The sequence below is a fragment of the Drosophila mauritiana genome, chromosome 2R, assembly GCF_004382145.1.
Source record: "Drosophila mauritiana strain mau12 chromosome 2R, ASM438214v1, whole genome shotgun sequence".
NCBI classification, from domain to species: Eukaryota; Metazoa; Arthropoda; class Insecta; order Diptera; family Drosophilidae; genus Drosophila; species Drosophila mauritiana.
In genome coordinates, this window is record NC_046668.1 from 6,588,137 (window position 1) to 6,604,900 (window position 16,764).

Below are 16,764 nucleotides of genomic sequence, written 5' to 3' on the forward strand. Positions count from 1 at the left end.
AATATATTTATAAACCCATATAAGTAAACATTTTCCAAAACCCTCAGAAACGAGAAAGAAGCGTGTCTTTAAACTCACATTTTTTAAATTAAATAAATTGTTTTCTTTATTGCGTCAGTTAATTTACAATATATTTTAACAAAATGGCTAACTGGGTGAGAACAGATCTTAAAAATCGAATAAATAAATAAGAAACCACTGATCTTTGCAATGGAAAACAAAAGTAAGGTAAATAATAACAATTATTAGAGCCACTTAAAAGCCATATTAGATGGTGAAATCTTTGATCCATATTTTTACAAGGGTATGTCGACCAGAACGTTACGGTTTAAAAGACTGGCGTTTCGAGGTGCTATGCAAGCCGAAAATAGCCTCATTAAAGCGGAAAGAACACAACTTACTGCAGAGAACCAAAACCGGTTTGGCTTAATATTCCTTTCGTTGAGATAAACGTTGCAAATAAACGAAATGCAGCATTAATACCAGCTTATCGGCTAATCCCAATCAGAATCTGGCTCGCACTTTTGGGTCCGTCTAATCCTCCTTCGCAAGTCGTGGTTTCTTTTATGATAACGTCGCTTTAATGTCTGAAAGGCACCTCTGATATCGGCAACGTAGTCCGCTTGCGTATATCCATCTGTTTTCAGGATCCCTGAAGATGAGAGATAACCAGAAAATGTTTTCTTAAATTTAGCTAAACTAACTAAAAGTATTAGCCCACTAATTTCATTTCACAAATACGAACAACTTAAGATATAATAATATTATAGATATGAAACGCTTGTTGCACTACAAAAAAGGAACATAAAATATTTAGCTCACATGCAAATATTAATTTAGTTATTTAGATGGACCCATTAACTTCAAAGCCAAGATATTTTTTTTAGGCCAAATTATAAATAGTAACACCTAATGTAGTAAACGAAATGAAAGCTTTTAATCTGCACAAAGCCCTACTTAACTCACCAAAAATAGTTTTGTTAATATATTTGTATTGCTTAAATGACTGCTTAGTGCTCACACCGTCGTAGTTGTAGCCCATGAGTATATCGTAGTTGAACATCTTTGAGAAATTGTTTTTCAGTGGTTCTATTCGACCTTCTGGCCTCAGGATGCGGTGAATAATATGAGCCTGGAAAGCAAAAAAGATCAAGTTTGTAATACCCCAACAATCAGGCTTACGCATTGTGCTCTCACATATTTGTTGTCCGGCTTTGAAAGATTCGCATCTAGATTGGAAAGCTCGTCGGGATCAGACACGGGAAAATAGTCTAGTTCCGCCTTGCACAAGTCACCGGTGGGCCTGATGGAAGCCACCTGACAAAGGCGCGCGAGAATCTCATTTTGGTTTTCTAGGATCTTATTAAGCTTATTTTGCAACTCCTCCATTGCATCTTCCAATCTCTCGGCGTCGTCGTCACTCGAACACTTGGTGCATTGGTGTGTGCACATTGCACGCCTGGGTAAATATAATTAATGTTTTGTCATCAAACGCCCCATTTTGTCCATAGTTTTGTAAATTAACTGTTTTTGTTTGTTTTTTTTTTTTTGCAAAAGTAATATGTTTTGTTGATGATAGAGGTGTGCAAACGCCAACAACTTTTCATTTGATATCGATATACCACCACTTCATGTAATCCGAGTCCAGAACCTCTTATCAATGAACATACAACTTGTTTAAGATCTCAATTAGCTTCTATTAGTTAAGCTGCTTATATTAGCTAATGGAAAATTAGATAAATTAGCTTTTTGAAGATTTCTAATAATGGTAGAGAAATGTTATCAATTAAAAATTTAGCAAAACTGGTTCGAGGCAACGGTATATTTCTGACTCTGAGTCCAGGGCTGCATGCCTAGATAAAGCTATATCGATCGACTAACGAGCGGTCACATTAAAAGTGCGTTTCTCGGCGCATTTGCAGGTATTGAGTGTGACTCCGTTTTGAAAATTTGTTTATCCAATTTAAAGCCGTGACCGGAACCCTCCTGAGGTGTTAAAGTTTAGTTTAAGTGTCCCCCCACCTGTGCAACGTGTTTTCGACATGTCTCCCGGAGCCTTGTCAGCAAAAAACTCGCTTGAAAATTCAATAGTGGCCGCTGTCTGGAGCGGCGGTCGTCGTCAATTACTGGGTCCCTTGGTTTACATAAGAGCGAAAGAGTCGGCTAGTGTGGCGTTGCAGAAATGGCGTCGAAGTATGTGCACATGGCTGGGTCTATTAAGGCTATATTTCCCGTTTGCCCCGAAATGTGCAACTGGGAGTGCGTTATCCTTGCCGGGTATGTCACATATGGGACAAATTTCGCCCACAACGAATCGTACATTTCGTTTATTTCGGCGCAGTGTACGCCACTTTGTCCGGTTTTGCATTCCGCTTTGTGCGCTTCATTCGGTTTCAATGCCCTCGCATTCAGTGTTGCCAAGTGCCGGAGCGTGCCTAGTGATGTGTGCCATCAGAGTCCTGCCGTGAATTGGTGTGTTTGTGCAGATATTGTAACTAACTCTGTTTGCCCTCTCTAGGACCTGCTGCCTCGTTTACGAAGCGTACCATTGTGCTCCAATTGTTGGTTAATTTAACGGCCTTGCCAATAGCCGCTGCGCTTCGTTCGCACCTGGCAACACTGGTCTGCCCGCGCTGGTGCGGGTGCGAGGGAGATGCCGCTAGGGCAGATGCAGAAGAGCGAGCACAAAAGCGAAAGCGAAAAACCGAAGCGAAGAGGCCAAGGAGTTTATAAATCAATTTTTGTGTATGTCAGTCCCCGCGATTCCCATTGCAATTGGTATTGAGTAGTTTCCGGGTCCAGGATCGCAGGTCCCCAGTTCCCGTGGTCAAATTTCCATATCATGGTGTACGTGCGAAATGCGAAACCTGATGGAAAAGTGATGGCGACAGCGGTCTTTTGTTTGTGTGCGGCAGTACGCGCGTGTGTCTGTGTATGAATAATGCATGGAAAGGCGTTATTCACGGCAAACGTTGATAAAACTGTTTTGACAACAAAAATTGAGTGATTCAGATATGCACTTAGTATCGGGGTCGCCTCTCCCGCTCTCTTTCCCATGAACCACCCCCCTCCCCCTAAAAGTCAAACTGACGTTTCGGCTTGGATGCGTCTTGCTCACGTACCCCGCGACCCTCTCGGCATCCCTTCTGTTACCTGTTTTGCCAATACATTTTTCACCCCCCTCGACAACCCCGTATTCATTATTTTTGTTATTTCTGAATGCTCGCTTTGTTTGTGCGTACGCTCTTCCCTTCCTCTCGCACTCCTTTGCTTCGGCGTGTGTCTGTTTGTTCACGTTCTTTCATTCTCTTTTATTAAATGTACATTGAACTCTCATCTTGCCAGCTTTTTCTTTGCTGCTCTCTTTCGGCCACTTGTTTAGCCATTTTAGCACATTCTCAGATAAAAGCTGTCTGGATTGTGGGAGTTTATCATTAATATTTTCACACTGACGAGCCAAGATTTATATCTTATTTATTCCATTATCTTCAATTACCCAAAAATTGTTGTAAATGTACACATTAAAATCGAATTGGATTTCTCCTATATTATAGTTGGGAATAAACTAACAGAATCGAACTAGGCTTGTAATTAAATACGCATGGATTCATTTTAAAATGAACCACAGGCGGCTAACTTTCTAAATCATTAATTATTTCTCTCTATACTCATAACTTATTTGCATTGATCTTTAGATGTTACTATTTCACTTATAGAACATTAAGTAAACCCAGAGAATCCCATTCAGAATCCAGTCAGCACAGACTTAAATTTTTATCAGTCAGTTTGTAGATTCCCTGGTTTTAAGATCGAATCCTTAATCTTTTTCGTATTGCAGCTAATTTGTATATACAGTGTACATAGAGATGAGCACACAAACTCGTTCAGGCGGCGGGGGAGGCGGCCATGCCCGCAACCAGAAAAAGTCAAATGCCAGCAACTCCGGCGGAGGAGGAACCGGCCATCACGATGGAGTCTCACATGCTGCGGCCGGCAAGAAGGGAGGCCAGGATGCCAGCAAGACAGACAAGCCAGAGAAGGCCCAGCCCAAGGCTACCACCGAACAGTTGCGCATTGCCCAGATCACCAATAGCACCACAGAGGATCCGCAGATCAACGAGAAGGTTCTCCTCCTTTTGACCATGACCCAACGTTCCGAGGAGGAGGTCTGCTGTGCCCTCAACGAGTGCGATTACGACCTGGAGGCAGCGGCCAACTTCTTGATCGAGGAGCTACCGCAGGTTAGTTTCGATTCTAATCTCCCGCACTCCAGTTATTCAATTGAATCTGTTGTAGGGCGCCTTTGCCAAGTACGAGAAAAAGCGCAAGAACAAGGCTGCAAATAACACGGCTGATGGCGCTGCTGGCGATGGCGATTGGGCCGATGGCAATGCCAATGCGGACAGGCGGGAAAAGTCGCGAAACCGCAGCTCAAATCGCGGAGGCACCCGTGGCTCCAGTGACAGTCGTGGATGTAAGTATCATAAGCCACACTCATTTACTAAAATATTTCTTAGGGCGTTACTAAACGTTTTGGATTTTTAAGCTCTGCAATACAGTTATTGCAAAACTGAAATCCAGTTTATGTAGAAGATATATAAACATTAAGATCGTTAAATATTACAATGCTGGCATTTAAGCTTCAGCTTTTGTTGCTCTTAAGCTTAATGAAATAATTTTAGTAAATGAGCCGAATCCTATGAAAATAAACTAAATTTTGATTTCTAATATTTTAGGGCGCGGAAGAGAGACTCGTGAGAACGAGCGCAATCAGCGCGAATCTCGTGAACCTTGGTCCGGGCAAAACGCTGGTCAGGACCGCGGTGACGATCGGGCTAACGACAACTACCGCGGTCAGCGCAACGGCGGCGGACGCAGTGGTCCCGGTGGCGGAGGACGCGGCGGTGGCTTTGTCTCTCGCTCTGGCCGTGGTGGCGGCCGCATGGGCGGACGCACCGGTGGCCCTCGTGGCGATCGCGGCAGCGGAGGCCCTGGTGGTGCTTATGGATCAGGTCGCGGTGGCAACGCAAACGAGGATCACCACGAGGTTGAGCTGTGGGACAACACCATTGCCCAAAATGCCGAGAAGCAGCAACAGGCTCATGACGATGCCTGGGGTGACTGGAACAACGAGGAGTATGAGGGCTCGCTTAAGGACAGCAAGGTGTTCACCACCAGCAACCTGGCAACGCAATCCGCTGCCAACGTGGTTAGCGGAACTGGCGCTGTTGCAGGTGTTCCTGCGGCGGCTGGAAGCGAGATATCGGCGCCACCGGGCCTTGAACATCAGTTGGTGCAGCAGGGATCTCATCTGGAGGAGAGCTCCAGCAGCGGTCCAGCGGCGGTCACACCGCCAGCAACGCTGAGCGGCTCGGCGACCACGCCACTGCTGCAATACAGCGCAGCGGTCAGTAATCCACCGCCTCAGCTGCAATCCCAGGGCACACAGTCAGGAGCGGGTACAGGAGCGAGTGCAGCTGCCGGCGGAGGAGCAGGCAGCACACCGTCATCCTTTGTATCCGCCTCTCCCGACACATTCTCAAGCGCCGCCTCGGCAGCTGCCACGCTGGTGCATCAAGCACAAAAGCAGCAGCAACTTCAGCAGCAGACGACGCCTATCAAGCCGTCGGCTACTTTGTCGGTCGAGCAATCTCAGTATTTCAACTCGTTGGCCAGCCAGGGCGTCAGCCCAGGTTCTGTACCAGTGCAGTCGGCGCCAGCGGGTTACGCGCAAAACCCCGTGGCCGCCTACTCCCAAACTAGCACTAGCGTGGGTGTGAGCCAGTACCCCAACACCTATGCCAACGTATTCGCTTCTGGAGCGGCAGCTGGAGCTGGCACTGGCGAGCAATCGCAGCAGCAACCGCAGATACGGAGGGCACGCGTTAAGCTGCCACCACCCTCGAAGATTCCTGCGAGTGCCGTCGAAATGCCCGGAGACAATGCACTGAACAACATTGGCTACCTGGACGTGCAGTTCGGCGCTCTGGACTTCGGCACGGACGATGGCTTCGAGCCATTGCCGGAGAAGGTTGGTTCGGGCTTTAGCATTGATGGTCAGCAGCAGCAACAGCAGCCAGATGACTACCAGAGCAAGTCCCAGCAACAGCAGCAGGTGACGCTAGCGGCGGGTCTGCAGAGTTCCCAGATTGTGAGTACCGTACTGTATCCTTTGAACTACCCAAGTAATCGTCACCATGATTTAGTTAATACGATTGTTTGTAGCATGATGCATATATTTCTGAGAATCTAATAGCATTTCCCATTTATAGAGCGATGCCTTGAGTGCAGCGGGATATACAAGCCGTTCGACGTCACAGCAGCAGCAGGGCGTTAGCTCATCGGTAAATGCCACAATCGATCAGCTGACCAAGAGCGATCCCTACGGACAGACGGGCGGCAGTGGTAACGCCTACCAAAACGCGTACCAGAACAGTGGAGCGAGCAAGACGGCCAGTGGCTTTCCGACGACGGCGCCCGGTGGCTACAGCAGCTCCACATACGCGAATGTGCAAAGCTCGGTGGCCAACAGTTACCAGCAGCAGGGATACGGCTCATACCAGCCCAGTTCCTACCAGCAGCAGGCTGGCACCGGGGCTCAAAGCGGTACAGGTGCGGTAAGCGGCGGCGGAGGAACGGCGACGCAAAACATTCCGGTTGGAGGCAGCAGCAGCCAAAATAGCACGAGGTAGGACATGTTCCAGTATTGATTGTTTAATATTTAATTCCAAAGGGGGTTACCCTTGCAGAGATTTGTAGTTACATATTTGTCAAATTTCAAACTTATTTGTAAGCAACAACTCGATTCGGAAAAGATAAACTAACTCTACTCAGCAAGGGTAGAACCCTAATCGAATCTTTTACTTCAAGATTTAAATATTTGTTTGTATGCAAGTTCTGCTTAACAATTCGCCCCACCCGAAAGAAGGCTAATCTTCATTTTGTTTACTGTTTTTCTTCTCTTCTAACACATTTAATGCTCGCTTATGTCCCAAAAAACCCAAACCGCAATCGCGCTCCGCACCTAACAGCGGCAATGCGAGCTCTGCCTACCTCACATCCGGATATTCGACACCACAAAGTGCTTACCAGTCAAGCCAAAGTGTTTATGGCAACACTGGACTGTCCAACAGCAGCGGGTAAGTACCGAATGCTACAATCCCAATCCCATTACGGGGGATGACACGTTGGTTTGGACTGGTTCTCCATTATGCTAAATTGCGGCTTCTCGCCCGTTCGTTCAGGTTCTCTGGCAGTGCGAGCAACGCGTCCTCGCAGTACGCCAATTTCAGTGCCAGCGCCAAGCTAAAGGATGCGACCACGGCCAGTAGCGCCGCTCATTACGACAGGTAAGAGCGAAACCCCCGCTCTGCATGCCCCGCTTTTTCCAATATTCCGACTAACCCAACCCCCTGGTCATGTCCCACTTAGAGGCGGATGCCTGTAGCACTTAATGTTGATCTTATTGACCTTTCAGTGTCTCGACCAGCAGCGGAGTGAGCAGCAACAGCGGAAGCACAGGCAATGGCGGTGTGGTGAGCGGCCAAACAGGTGCTAACCAGGCGGCTGTATCGAACAGTAAGTAATCGAGGATTTAATATCACAGAATGTGGCCTAAAAGAGTATGCATTGCAGTCAGGTACAGAAATCTTAAAAACAAACTCAAAATGTTAAGCATTTTAATGCATATTCTTGGCACATCAGAGAGTTTTCTTCACAAATATAACGCACTATTACTCAAATCAACTTCAATTCAGCCACGACTTTGGCTCTGCAATGACAATATGACTCTTCAAAATAACTAGAATTTTTGAACAGAATTGTTATTGCTTAGCTGAAATGCTCTATTTTCGGCCGCTTTCTTTTAGTTATACGCATGTAAACTAAAACCTTTCCAATCTTTCCAGATAACAGCGTGAGCGGCAGCAGCTCGGTCAGCAATGTGACAGCAGGCGTTGCGAGTGGCAACGTAGCCGGCGTGGGCGGAGGCGTCAGCCAGAGCGGCGTAAGTAGTGGAGTCGGCGTGGCCGGTGGCAGCGCGTCCAGCGTCGGTGTGAATGTGAACAACAACAGCAGCAGCGCCAGCTCGGTGGGAGCAGCGGCCGTTGCCCAGACAGCCACCGGAACCACCGCTGCGGTGCTGGCCTCGCTGACCAACAAGAACAGCAGCAGCAGCAATAGCAGCGGCAGCGGTGGCAGTGCTGCCACGACGACGGGCAACGCCAGCGGACAAGGTGCGGGAGCGAGCACCGGCGGCGTGGGCGGAGCGTCGGGTGCTGGTGGTGCTGGTAGTGGTGGTGGCAGCGGCAGCGGCTTGGTGCCCACCAACATCCAAATGGTTAGTCAATATATTCAGACTGGATTGCCATACTATCAGCAACCAGTGTATTCCTACGAGGAATTGCAAATGATGCAACAGAGAGTGCCACATGTGGTGAGTTCATGGAGAAAAGCAAAAGCAAATACCAAACCAACTACATAATGCAACCGACCAAAATCAACCGAACCGTTTCTAATCAATCAGTAATCGTATCAATATCCTACCATAATACAACGTTTTCGCATTAGTCAAGTCCTAGTTCCATTTAAACGCATACGACAACTGCTCAGCGCATCCCAGCTCGCCTCCCGCTGCTGATCGAAATCGTTAATCCGGATCCTGGCTCGTTGACGTTGCGGCCTCCCACTCCTAACCGTTTCTCAGCGTGCATTGTACATAATAACATACATATACCGCGATGTCTGTGATCAAGTCCTTATTATACCACCTCCTAAAAGTCTGTGTCTGTTTGAGTGTGTGTGTGTGTGTGATTGTGTAAAAAGCTGACACTTTCCTTCGCCACCCTGCACCATCCGCATCCGTTTCCATCCAGTTCCACATTCCTGGCATTATCATCACAAAAGAAAAAAATTCAAAAACAATCCACATGTATTGCTTACCTCCCAGGCTCTGCTTTACACTCCAAATTAACCCAAAACTAAAACTAATCCGAACGTTCTTCCTCATTTTCATCTACAATATAGTTGTGGAATTAGGGATGCAAAGACAATTAAAATCGAATAAATATGCTCTTAAAAAATATATATATTTTTGAATTACTTTGCATCCCTAAACCTCACCGACTTTTCTAAATCTTTGCTCCTTACTGACCCATTTCATTCGATTACTAACATCTTATCCATTTTATTTTTTCAATCTAACATCTGACTAATGTACAAATTTCTAACATTGAACAAAACATATTTAATTTTTTCGAAACCGATACGCGTGGCTTTGTCAGACCTTTATCACATATCTGATTTGTTTCAGTAAAAAGATCTGACAAAGTGATCCGTTCATCATCTTCACAGCCATAATAACACGACCAGAATGCTCGCGTGGAGACAAACCTAATATAATCATTCTCAATTGCAGCAAGGATATTACGATCTGAACTATCCGCCGGCCAGTTTAGGAGCTGGACGTGACAACCTCGGCTCTGTGACGTATTCTGCAATGAATGACGGACGCTTTGCCCGCACTGACAATAACTCCAGTCCGGTCGGCAATGTATGTGGCTCAGCTTAAATGATAAATAGATAGATCGATAGAAAATGTTTATTTTGCAGGTCTCCAGCACAATGTCGCAACAGGCGGGCTCAAGTGCGCCCATGCTAAATGTTCCTTACGCCTACTTCTATGGCGGCAATGTAATGCCCGGTAGTTTTCAATATGGCACGCCCGCCATATATCCCGTAAGCTAATTACATTCAAATCACTTGATATGCAATTCCTAAGCAACGTCTGAACCAATTCAATTGCAGCAAATACCGGCAGCAAACACTGCCTCCGGTCAACAGTTCCCGAAGCCTTCGTACAGCGCGGGCTACGGCTCAACCAGCTATGACACTCTGTCGCAGACCACGCAGGACTACAGCAAGGGCGGCTACTCGTCGAGCGTGAATCAGCAGAGCAAAACTCAGACTGTGTCCAACCAGTCGCAGGCAGGCACTGGATCCGATCTGACCTCTTCTATGTATGGAAAGGGACACGTGGCGCTGAACAAGGTTAATGTACGTATGGTTATAAGCAGGGCTGTGGACTTGGATGCAGGTCTTCTTAGCCTGAATCCGATGTTAAAAGACTTCAATTATCTTTGAGCAAATGAACACGACTGCGTCATATTGCGTCATTATTAAAACAATACAACAATAAGATTTCACAGCCCTGGTTAAAACACCTTATCTCCCGACCTGTCTACATTGTACCATTGTATTTTTCGTTATTCAGTCGTACGAGAAGCAGAGTTTCCATTCGGGTACTCCGCCGCCGTTTAACATGCCCAACACTCAGACGGCTGGAGGCACCTCTGCCCAACCGTACGGCATGTACTTGCCGATGCCAGCGGCCGGACACCACAATATGATCCATCAGCCCATCCATCAGGTACATTCAGAATTACCACTTCAGGTTGTTGTAGGCGGAGGGACGGAAAGTCATGTGCTCATTCATGGGAATGTGAACGGTCCTCAAGTTACATACCACCGGATCTGGCAAACCGACTCTGCCCAGTGTCAGAATCAGCTCGTTGCCGCCCATTGCAATAACAATCGCAACGACTTGTCCTTCTTCGCCGACTGATGAAATGAATAGGGAACTCATCTCGTTATTGTTAACACATTAATTTTATTTTCACCAATTGTGTAGCTGCACACCCGCCACTACATTGTACACTTGTTGACTGTGATGACATATAGGTTTATGTCCTTAAATAAGCTTACACCTACACTAATCCTGGATAATAACACTAACCTTGTTTTTATTTGTCCTGTAGCTGTGAATCTGGTTGTGTTGAACTGCATGTATTTGTAAATTTTTTCCATTATGAACACTAACCGCCAAGCGTATATTTGTAAGTCCACTATTTACCTACGCACATCATCTGTAAGACAAACACCCAAAGTATTTTATGTGTGACAATCATTAAACCTTTTTATTTTCACCTGGGATCGTTACTAACAAATAACATTTCATGCATTTTCTGATACTTTGAAATTGATTTGGAGCATCGGCAGAAGTACGAGTAAAGAGTGTCCTTGGAAAGTTTGTTGGCTTAATTCATACGACGGTAGTGAGGCATATAATAATTGAGAAATGCATGAAACTGTTCTATTGTTTGACTTTTCTTTATAATTTCTTTTGATTTTTTATGGGACAACTATTAGGTGGACGGCAGGATTCATAGCTCATCCCGCCGGGTAAGTTCCTTTGTTGTAATCACGTGTAAAGTTGCTTAATGCTTGGTGAACTGCATAATACTAACCCTCCCATGCCTGCCTCATCCCCATGTAATCTGTCCCATCGAAAGAGTATGTTACGTATCATCTAGCCTATAGTTGCATGTGTACCACAGAAGTGGCGCCCAAAAGATGTCGATCGCCGAAAGAGTCGCGCCGCGCCGCCATAATCAGATCAGCATATCCATATTCATGTGCCTTTACTATAATATAATACTGCCGTGTATATAATCAGCGAATATGTGTATCTAAAACCGTTAACCCACATTTGTGTATGGATGACCGGGTGCGGTCCGAACGAAGCGGATGATTCTGATTCTGCTTGGAAAGAGGCGGAAGCATCAATCAGTCCAGATTGCGTTTAACTTAGGTACTGATCTCCTACCGTATCGTTTCAGGACTCGAACAGTGCCGGGCAGCGTCAGCAGTCGACCAGTCAGTCGAAGTCCGCTGGCAAGCAAGGCTACTCGCCCTCGTACTGGGCCGGACAGAACTAGCTTCCGGAGAACACGATCTGGCGGCCACTGCAGATCGCCCGCGCGAACGACATTTATAGCCTTCGCAGCAATAGCAGTAGCACCACCACCACCACAACAACAACAACAACAACAACCACCACCACCACGCCCATTCACCACATCTACAGCAAGAGCAGCGCCAGCAATGCCCGGGCGCTGCCCATCACACTCGGAACGAACTCTAAAGTGACCACAATAGCAGCCAGCAACTCCACAACGAGCGCGGATGGAAGCAACACGCCAACAGCAACAATAGTGAAGACGACGCCATCGGCGATGCCGGGCATTCCCGGCCAGTTGCTGATGCTCGTCAAGGAGCAAGAGCAACCGCAACAACAGCAACCACAGCCGCCAACACAACAACATCAAGCACTCGCCGACGGGGTGGGGAGCGAGAAATCCTCGCCAGCGTCGGAGAATGATTATCTAATATACGATGATAAGCGATCATACTTTACTTAATAAGAAACGTTTTTACTACGAACGCACTGTAAAGGCGCCGCTCAGCAGCGTCCTGACCACGCCTCCCTCCTCCCCTCAGCCTCAAGACACACCACACCCCACACTTGCGGAGGCGACTCCTAAAGCCAACCACACACACACAACACACTTCCTCACACAACAAAGAGTAAAACGAAACATACAGCAACATCCGCATAAATATACCAAGTACCATTTTCACATTGCATACAAATAAATTTACAAAGATAAAGAGTAACAATTATTAATTATTAAAGGCGTAAAACGATTTAACAGATTTAAGAGTGTAAGAGAGAAACCGGAAATGCAGAACAGTAAATTAAAAATACAAGTATATATATTAAATAAACCACAAAACCACAAACATAACGTGAATGAGAAAAAACAAAACAAACAAAAATTAATTATTGTAATCGGTTTAAACTTATATGTATAATTATAACCTTAATATTTAAACTAAATACAAAAAAGAAGATACGATTAAATCCAAACAAAATGCAAAAAATGAAGCGCGCCTTGCCATTTTTACTTAAATCTGTTGAAATGTTTGACTAATGGGGCAAAAAAAAACTTTATTACTGGGTTAAATATTTTATTTTATATGATGCAAAAGTTGCTAGCATATAATCTATATTTTTTAAAGAAAACGGAATTGAAGTAGTAGAAAGTCTTGCTATAACTCGTAATTTAATTTATTTTATTTAATAGCAAACAGTCCTATGTTTTCCTATATGCGTCGAAATACTGATCCATGAAGATTGAAGATACACCTTTTATTAGTATCTTAACGTAATTTGAAGTCCTGCTTCACATAGTTACTATATTGTGAGATGTACGAAAATGTTGAGCGGAGGGAAGCTTTTTTTATTTTTGTTCAACAAAATAACCCCTTAGTTTGAAAACTATTTAATTGTTTTAGTCTGCGCTATCCATTTCACGAACGTGATGAAATGAACCGCAAATGTAAGGTATATAAAACTTGTTTAATATCGGAATATGCTATATAAATTTAGGGATACACGTAAACAATGAGAAACTGATAGCTACTGGCTGTGGAGCAGCTTGTTGAAGTCCGCGTACGCCGACTCCAGGTCGAAGAGGAACTGGCGGACCTGGCCCTCGCTCAACTCGTCGGAGGCCTGCATCTCGTTTAGGCTGCCCAGCCACTTCTCCACCTTCAGCTTGGCGTCGAAGTCCTCGGGAATGAGGGATAGGCGGTTCATGTTGTCCGCCAGGTCCTTGACGTCCGGCTGCAGGGCGTCCATGGTGTTGATCTGCAGGCGCAGCTTGTCCATGATTGTGATGAACAGCGACACGATCTCGGCGATGCACTTGGAGGTGTTGCCCTTGTCGTCGCGTATGGTGATGGGTCGGTCCTCGCGGATGCGCTCCAGCGCCGCCGGGCAGTCCAGCCGGAACTTCTTAACGAACGTCTCCACCGAGGGGAATTCGTCGCACTGCACCTGCTTAAAGGCCACCTTGTACTGCACCAGGTATTTGGAGCAGGCGGCAGTGTATTCCTGCGGTGTAATGCAGTCGCGGATGTAGGCCTTCTCCAGCTGCTGGATGGTGTTGATGATTGCGTACAGATCGGCCATGTTGTCGTACTTCTCGCGCTCGCGGGCGTTACGGAAGAGCTTCACCTCCTCGTACAGCTCGGGACTCTGTTCCTGCATCTTGTAATTTGATTCTGGCTCAAATATTTTATAGTTTTAAACACAAAACAATGATTCACAGGGATTTGACAGTGTGGCCGTTGCGCACTACCGCGCACATACCCATAAAACCCTCAAGCCAGTATTGGTAAGCGCACGAGTGCTAACGGTCACTTCAAATTTGAATCAGAGAAAATATTTATGATCTCGCCTAATCATTTCCGCCCCCCAAAAAGCTACCTTATCGATGCTGGGCGCCAAATAAAGATTGCCGCCTTATCTGGTTGCATGTTTACTGGCTAATTCCACGCAGGTCGATAAGCACTATTATTGAATTAAGACAAGCCGATTTCATTGATCAGACCCCCACCCCCCGGCGCCCACGAACATTTTCATTAAATCAGAGGTACAAAACAGGCAGTATACGGTCGCTTAATTCAACAGTTTATGGCCCGGAATATCAGCATATCAGCTTATCGATACCAATGACCGCAGACCAGCAAAGTGCACTGGGTTCACTCATTAGAATTCCCAGTCAGAAATCCACTCTCAATCTGTACAGACCGTGCCGAATCGAATTCGAGCTTTGTGCTAATATTAGTTGAAATCAACAAGTGCTTCGGTTACTCAATCGTTTCCCGTGCGTTGGTTTATTGGGAACACGGGCTCTAAAGGCTACATTTAAATGGGCGCCACCGAACAGCAAGGCAACGTAAGTAGCAGCATATTCGAGGCAAATCCTCGGGATTTAATAAATACTTTACAATAAATATAGGCTTACTTTTACGTATGTCTATAGTAAATAAGCCTGGCGCCTAAGCAAGCAACACGTATAAACCCTGTATGCGGCACACTCGGAGGCCAAAGCGAAATGCGTGGCTGTGTCCGATTAGCTGCCTAAAACGGCACAGCCTGTTCGACCAGCTTGTAGCCGTGGCCGGAGTAGCTTCGCGGCGGGTAGAGGACGAACAGACCCAACTGCAGCAGCGACAGTATGCAGCCCAGAAAGTTGGGAATCTGAAAAGGCAAAGCAAACAAACGCCGTCGTAATTCGCTGTCTGGCTGACCAGTCGTGGGAAGTGTTTCACCTGGATAAATGAGTCCGATATCAGTATGCCGTAGATTAGCCACTGCAGGCTGACCACGAAGGACGTGGCTATCAGGGGCAGGGGAAGGCTCTCGGAGTTCTTCGCCCGTATCACATGCAGCAAACTAGCCAGCGGGGCGGCGAAGAAACACACGGTCACGATGCAGCACACAATTCCTGAAATTTTATTCAGTAATTTAGCAAACCTGACATTGCCAAAGTGTATTCGGAAACGTGCTCGTACCTGTGACGTGTATCATTCGATCGCGCTGATCTTCCAGTCGATTGGTGTAGAGAATGACCACCACCAGAACGGTCAGAACGAATCCAAACTGCTTTACACAGGCACGTTTGTTGACGGTAAACACATAGTAGATCAGCGTGTAGACCAGAAAGAGCGTCGATCCTATGATGTTGACCAGCACAATGCTCTGCTCGTTGGTTAAGACACCGTAGCGCAGCCAAAAGCTGCACCTGTACAAATATTTTCAATTATTAAAGTTGGTTAAAAGCCGAACACAGGGGAAATTGCCAGCCAAGCAGGCGCAGTTCACGCAATTCGTGTCTTGAAATATGGATGCTGTATAATATCTAATTGATTTTGTATGCCAAATCCGTGAACTTTGGAAGGAAAATGGCTTTTTTCCTAATTTATGAAACTTGAAATAATTAGCTATGGTTCAATCTTAAGTCTCTAAACACATGTGCATGTACGGAATTTCTTATTTTAAGAACCAGCGGTCTCGCCAAGCGCGACCAAATCGAATTTATCTCAGTCGTGCCAAGTCGGCAGTTTCTACTCACGATAAGAATCCGCATATGAAGGGAACTCCGGAAGAGTCGCCCGTGCTTTTCTTCTGGATGTACTTTCGACATATCATGCTGCAAGTACAAGGAAATCAAACAGTTGCTACTACTTTGGACAAAGCTAGTTGCATTGGTTCAGGGATGACTTACGCGCCGGAGAGGAACTGGAAGACGGTGCTGATCACCGCCGTCGTGGACAGCAGGGAGTCGTAGGCCACCGCCGACATAGCGATCGATCTCCTTAGTAACTAATGCTAAACCTAAACGGTGGTTAAAGACGCTGCGGTTTCAACTACAACGTCAACAAAAAGCTGAACAGCTGGTCGAGGGCGTAGAGATGGCACTTTCGACTAGAGATGGTCGCGTAAGCGAGGACATAATTCTCGATTTTTTTAAATCTACGCTGTTAATCAGCATAACCTTTGGGTATCCGTAAAATAAATTAGAGTAAACAGTTTCCTTGTTTAGCCTTAACAAGAATCTCATCAAATTTCCACCCCTTGCTGTCACAAAAGATTTTGCATCACTAGCTAAAAGATTTATTTTCTATCGATATCAGCGCGCGCAGTTTTAAAATAACTTGGGAAGCAGCTCTACCCAATTTTTAAAATCTGAGAAAAAGGAATAAGTTAGTCCATAAAATGTTTTAATCTCCTATTCCATTTTCTCTTTTGAAGTTATTGTGTTCTTTTTATTAGCCCATATTTCTTTGCTACAAAAAAGTTTAATTCGGCTATTTTTGCAAAAGAGGCGGCAAGAAGCTTTTTATACTCTAGCAAAGGGTTGAATATTATGAAACTGTTAATGTTATTGGAAAATATTTAGGTCTTTTAAAAATATCGTTTTTTTTAAGTTCTGGAAATGATTGCAATCTGGAAAATGTTTAGTTGGTGATGAGAACTTGTTGAATTGTATCCAAGGGTATTATTACGTCGGCTTG

General features: G+C 45.6%; 4 protein-coding genes across 11 annotated transcripts; 1 reads left to right on the top strand and 3 right to left on the bottom strand.

Annotated features, from left to right (window-relative positions):
- Window positions 1-79: 79 nt before the first annotated feature.
- On the bottom strand, window positions 80-1,602 carry LOC117137842. Of its 2 annotated transcripts, none has more exons than XM_033299543.1 (3): window positions 1,198-1,602; window positions 1,022-1,132; window positions 80-652 (listed from the first exon to the last, which is right to left on the bottom strand). In XM_033299543.1, exons 1-3 carry the CDS (start codon window positions 1,450-1,452, stop codon window positions 644-646), a joined length of 375 nt encoding a protein of 124 aa, XP_033155434.1. In that variant the 5' UTR covers window positions 1,453-1,602; the 3' UTR covers window positions 80-643. The 2 variants fall into 2 exon arrangements, with proteins under 2 accessions (XP_033155434.1, XP_033155433.1); XM_033299542.1 differs by having other exon boundaries at window positions 967-1,132; window positions 1,198-1,600.
- A 277-nt stretch (window positions 1,603-1,879) lies between these two features.
- On the top strand, window positions 1,880-12,745 carry LOC117138420 (protein lingerer). Of its 7 annotated transcripts, none has more exons than XM_033300521.1 (15): window positions 1,880-1,922; window positions 3,839-4,241; window positions 4,297-4,474; window positions 4,737-6,151; window positions 6,273-6,688; window positions 7,032-7,139; window positions 7,245-7,349; window positions 7,478-7,578; window positions 7,908-8,434; window positions 9,416-9,550; window positions 9,610-9,735; window positions 9,805-10,047; window positions 10,271-10,426; window positions 11,206-11,238; window positions 11,676-12,745. In XM_033300521.1, exons 2-15 carry the CDS (start codon window positions 3,867-3,869, stop codon window positions 11,772-11,774), a joined length of 4,017 nt encoding a protein of 1,338 aa, XP_033156412.1. In that variant the 5' UTR covers window positions 1,880-1,922; window positions 3,839-3,866; the 3' UTR covers window positions 11,775-12,745. The 7 variants fall into 7 exon arrangements, with proteins under 7 accessions (XP_033156412.1, XP_033156415.1, XP_033156417.1 ...); XM_033300524.1 differs by having other exon boundaries at window positions 7,908-8,338; window positions 9,805-10,053; XM_033300520.1 differs by having other exon boundaries at window positions 1,881-1,922; window positions 9,805-10,053.
- Window positions 12,746-13,185: 440 nt separating this feature from the next.
- Window positions 13,186-14,044, bottom strand: LOC117138421 (vacuolar protein sorting-associated protein 28 homolog). The gene has a single exon (XM_033300527.1). It carries the CDS (start codon window positions 13,949-13,951, stop codon window positions 13,319-13,321), a length of 633 nt encoding a protein of 210 aa, XP_033156418.1. The 5' UTR covers window positions 13,952-14,044; the 3' UTR covers window positions 13,186-13,318.
- Window positions 14,045-14,643: 599 nt separating this feature from the next.
- Window positions 14,644-16,435, bottom strand: LOC117136250 (sugar transporter SWEET1). Its single transcript, XM_033297056.1, has 5 exons — window positions 15,975-16,435; window positions 15,822-15,899; window positions 15,262-15,491; window positions 15,019-15,194; window positions 14,644-14,947 (listed from the first exon to the last, which is right to left on the bottom strand). Exons 1-5 carry the CDS (start codon window positions 16,049-16,051, stop codon window positions 14,828-14,830), a joined length of 681 nt encoding a protein of 226 aa, XP_033152947.1. The 5' UTR covers window positions 16,052-16,435; the 3' UTR covers window positions 14,644-14,827.
- Between the last annotated feature and the right edge of the window lie 329 nt (window positions 16,436-16,764).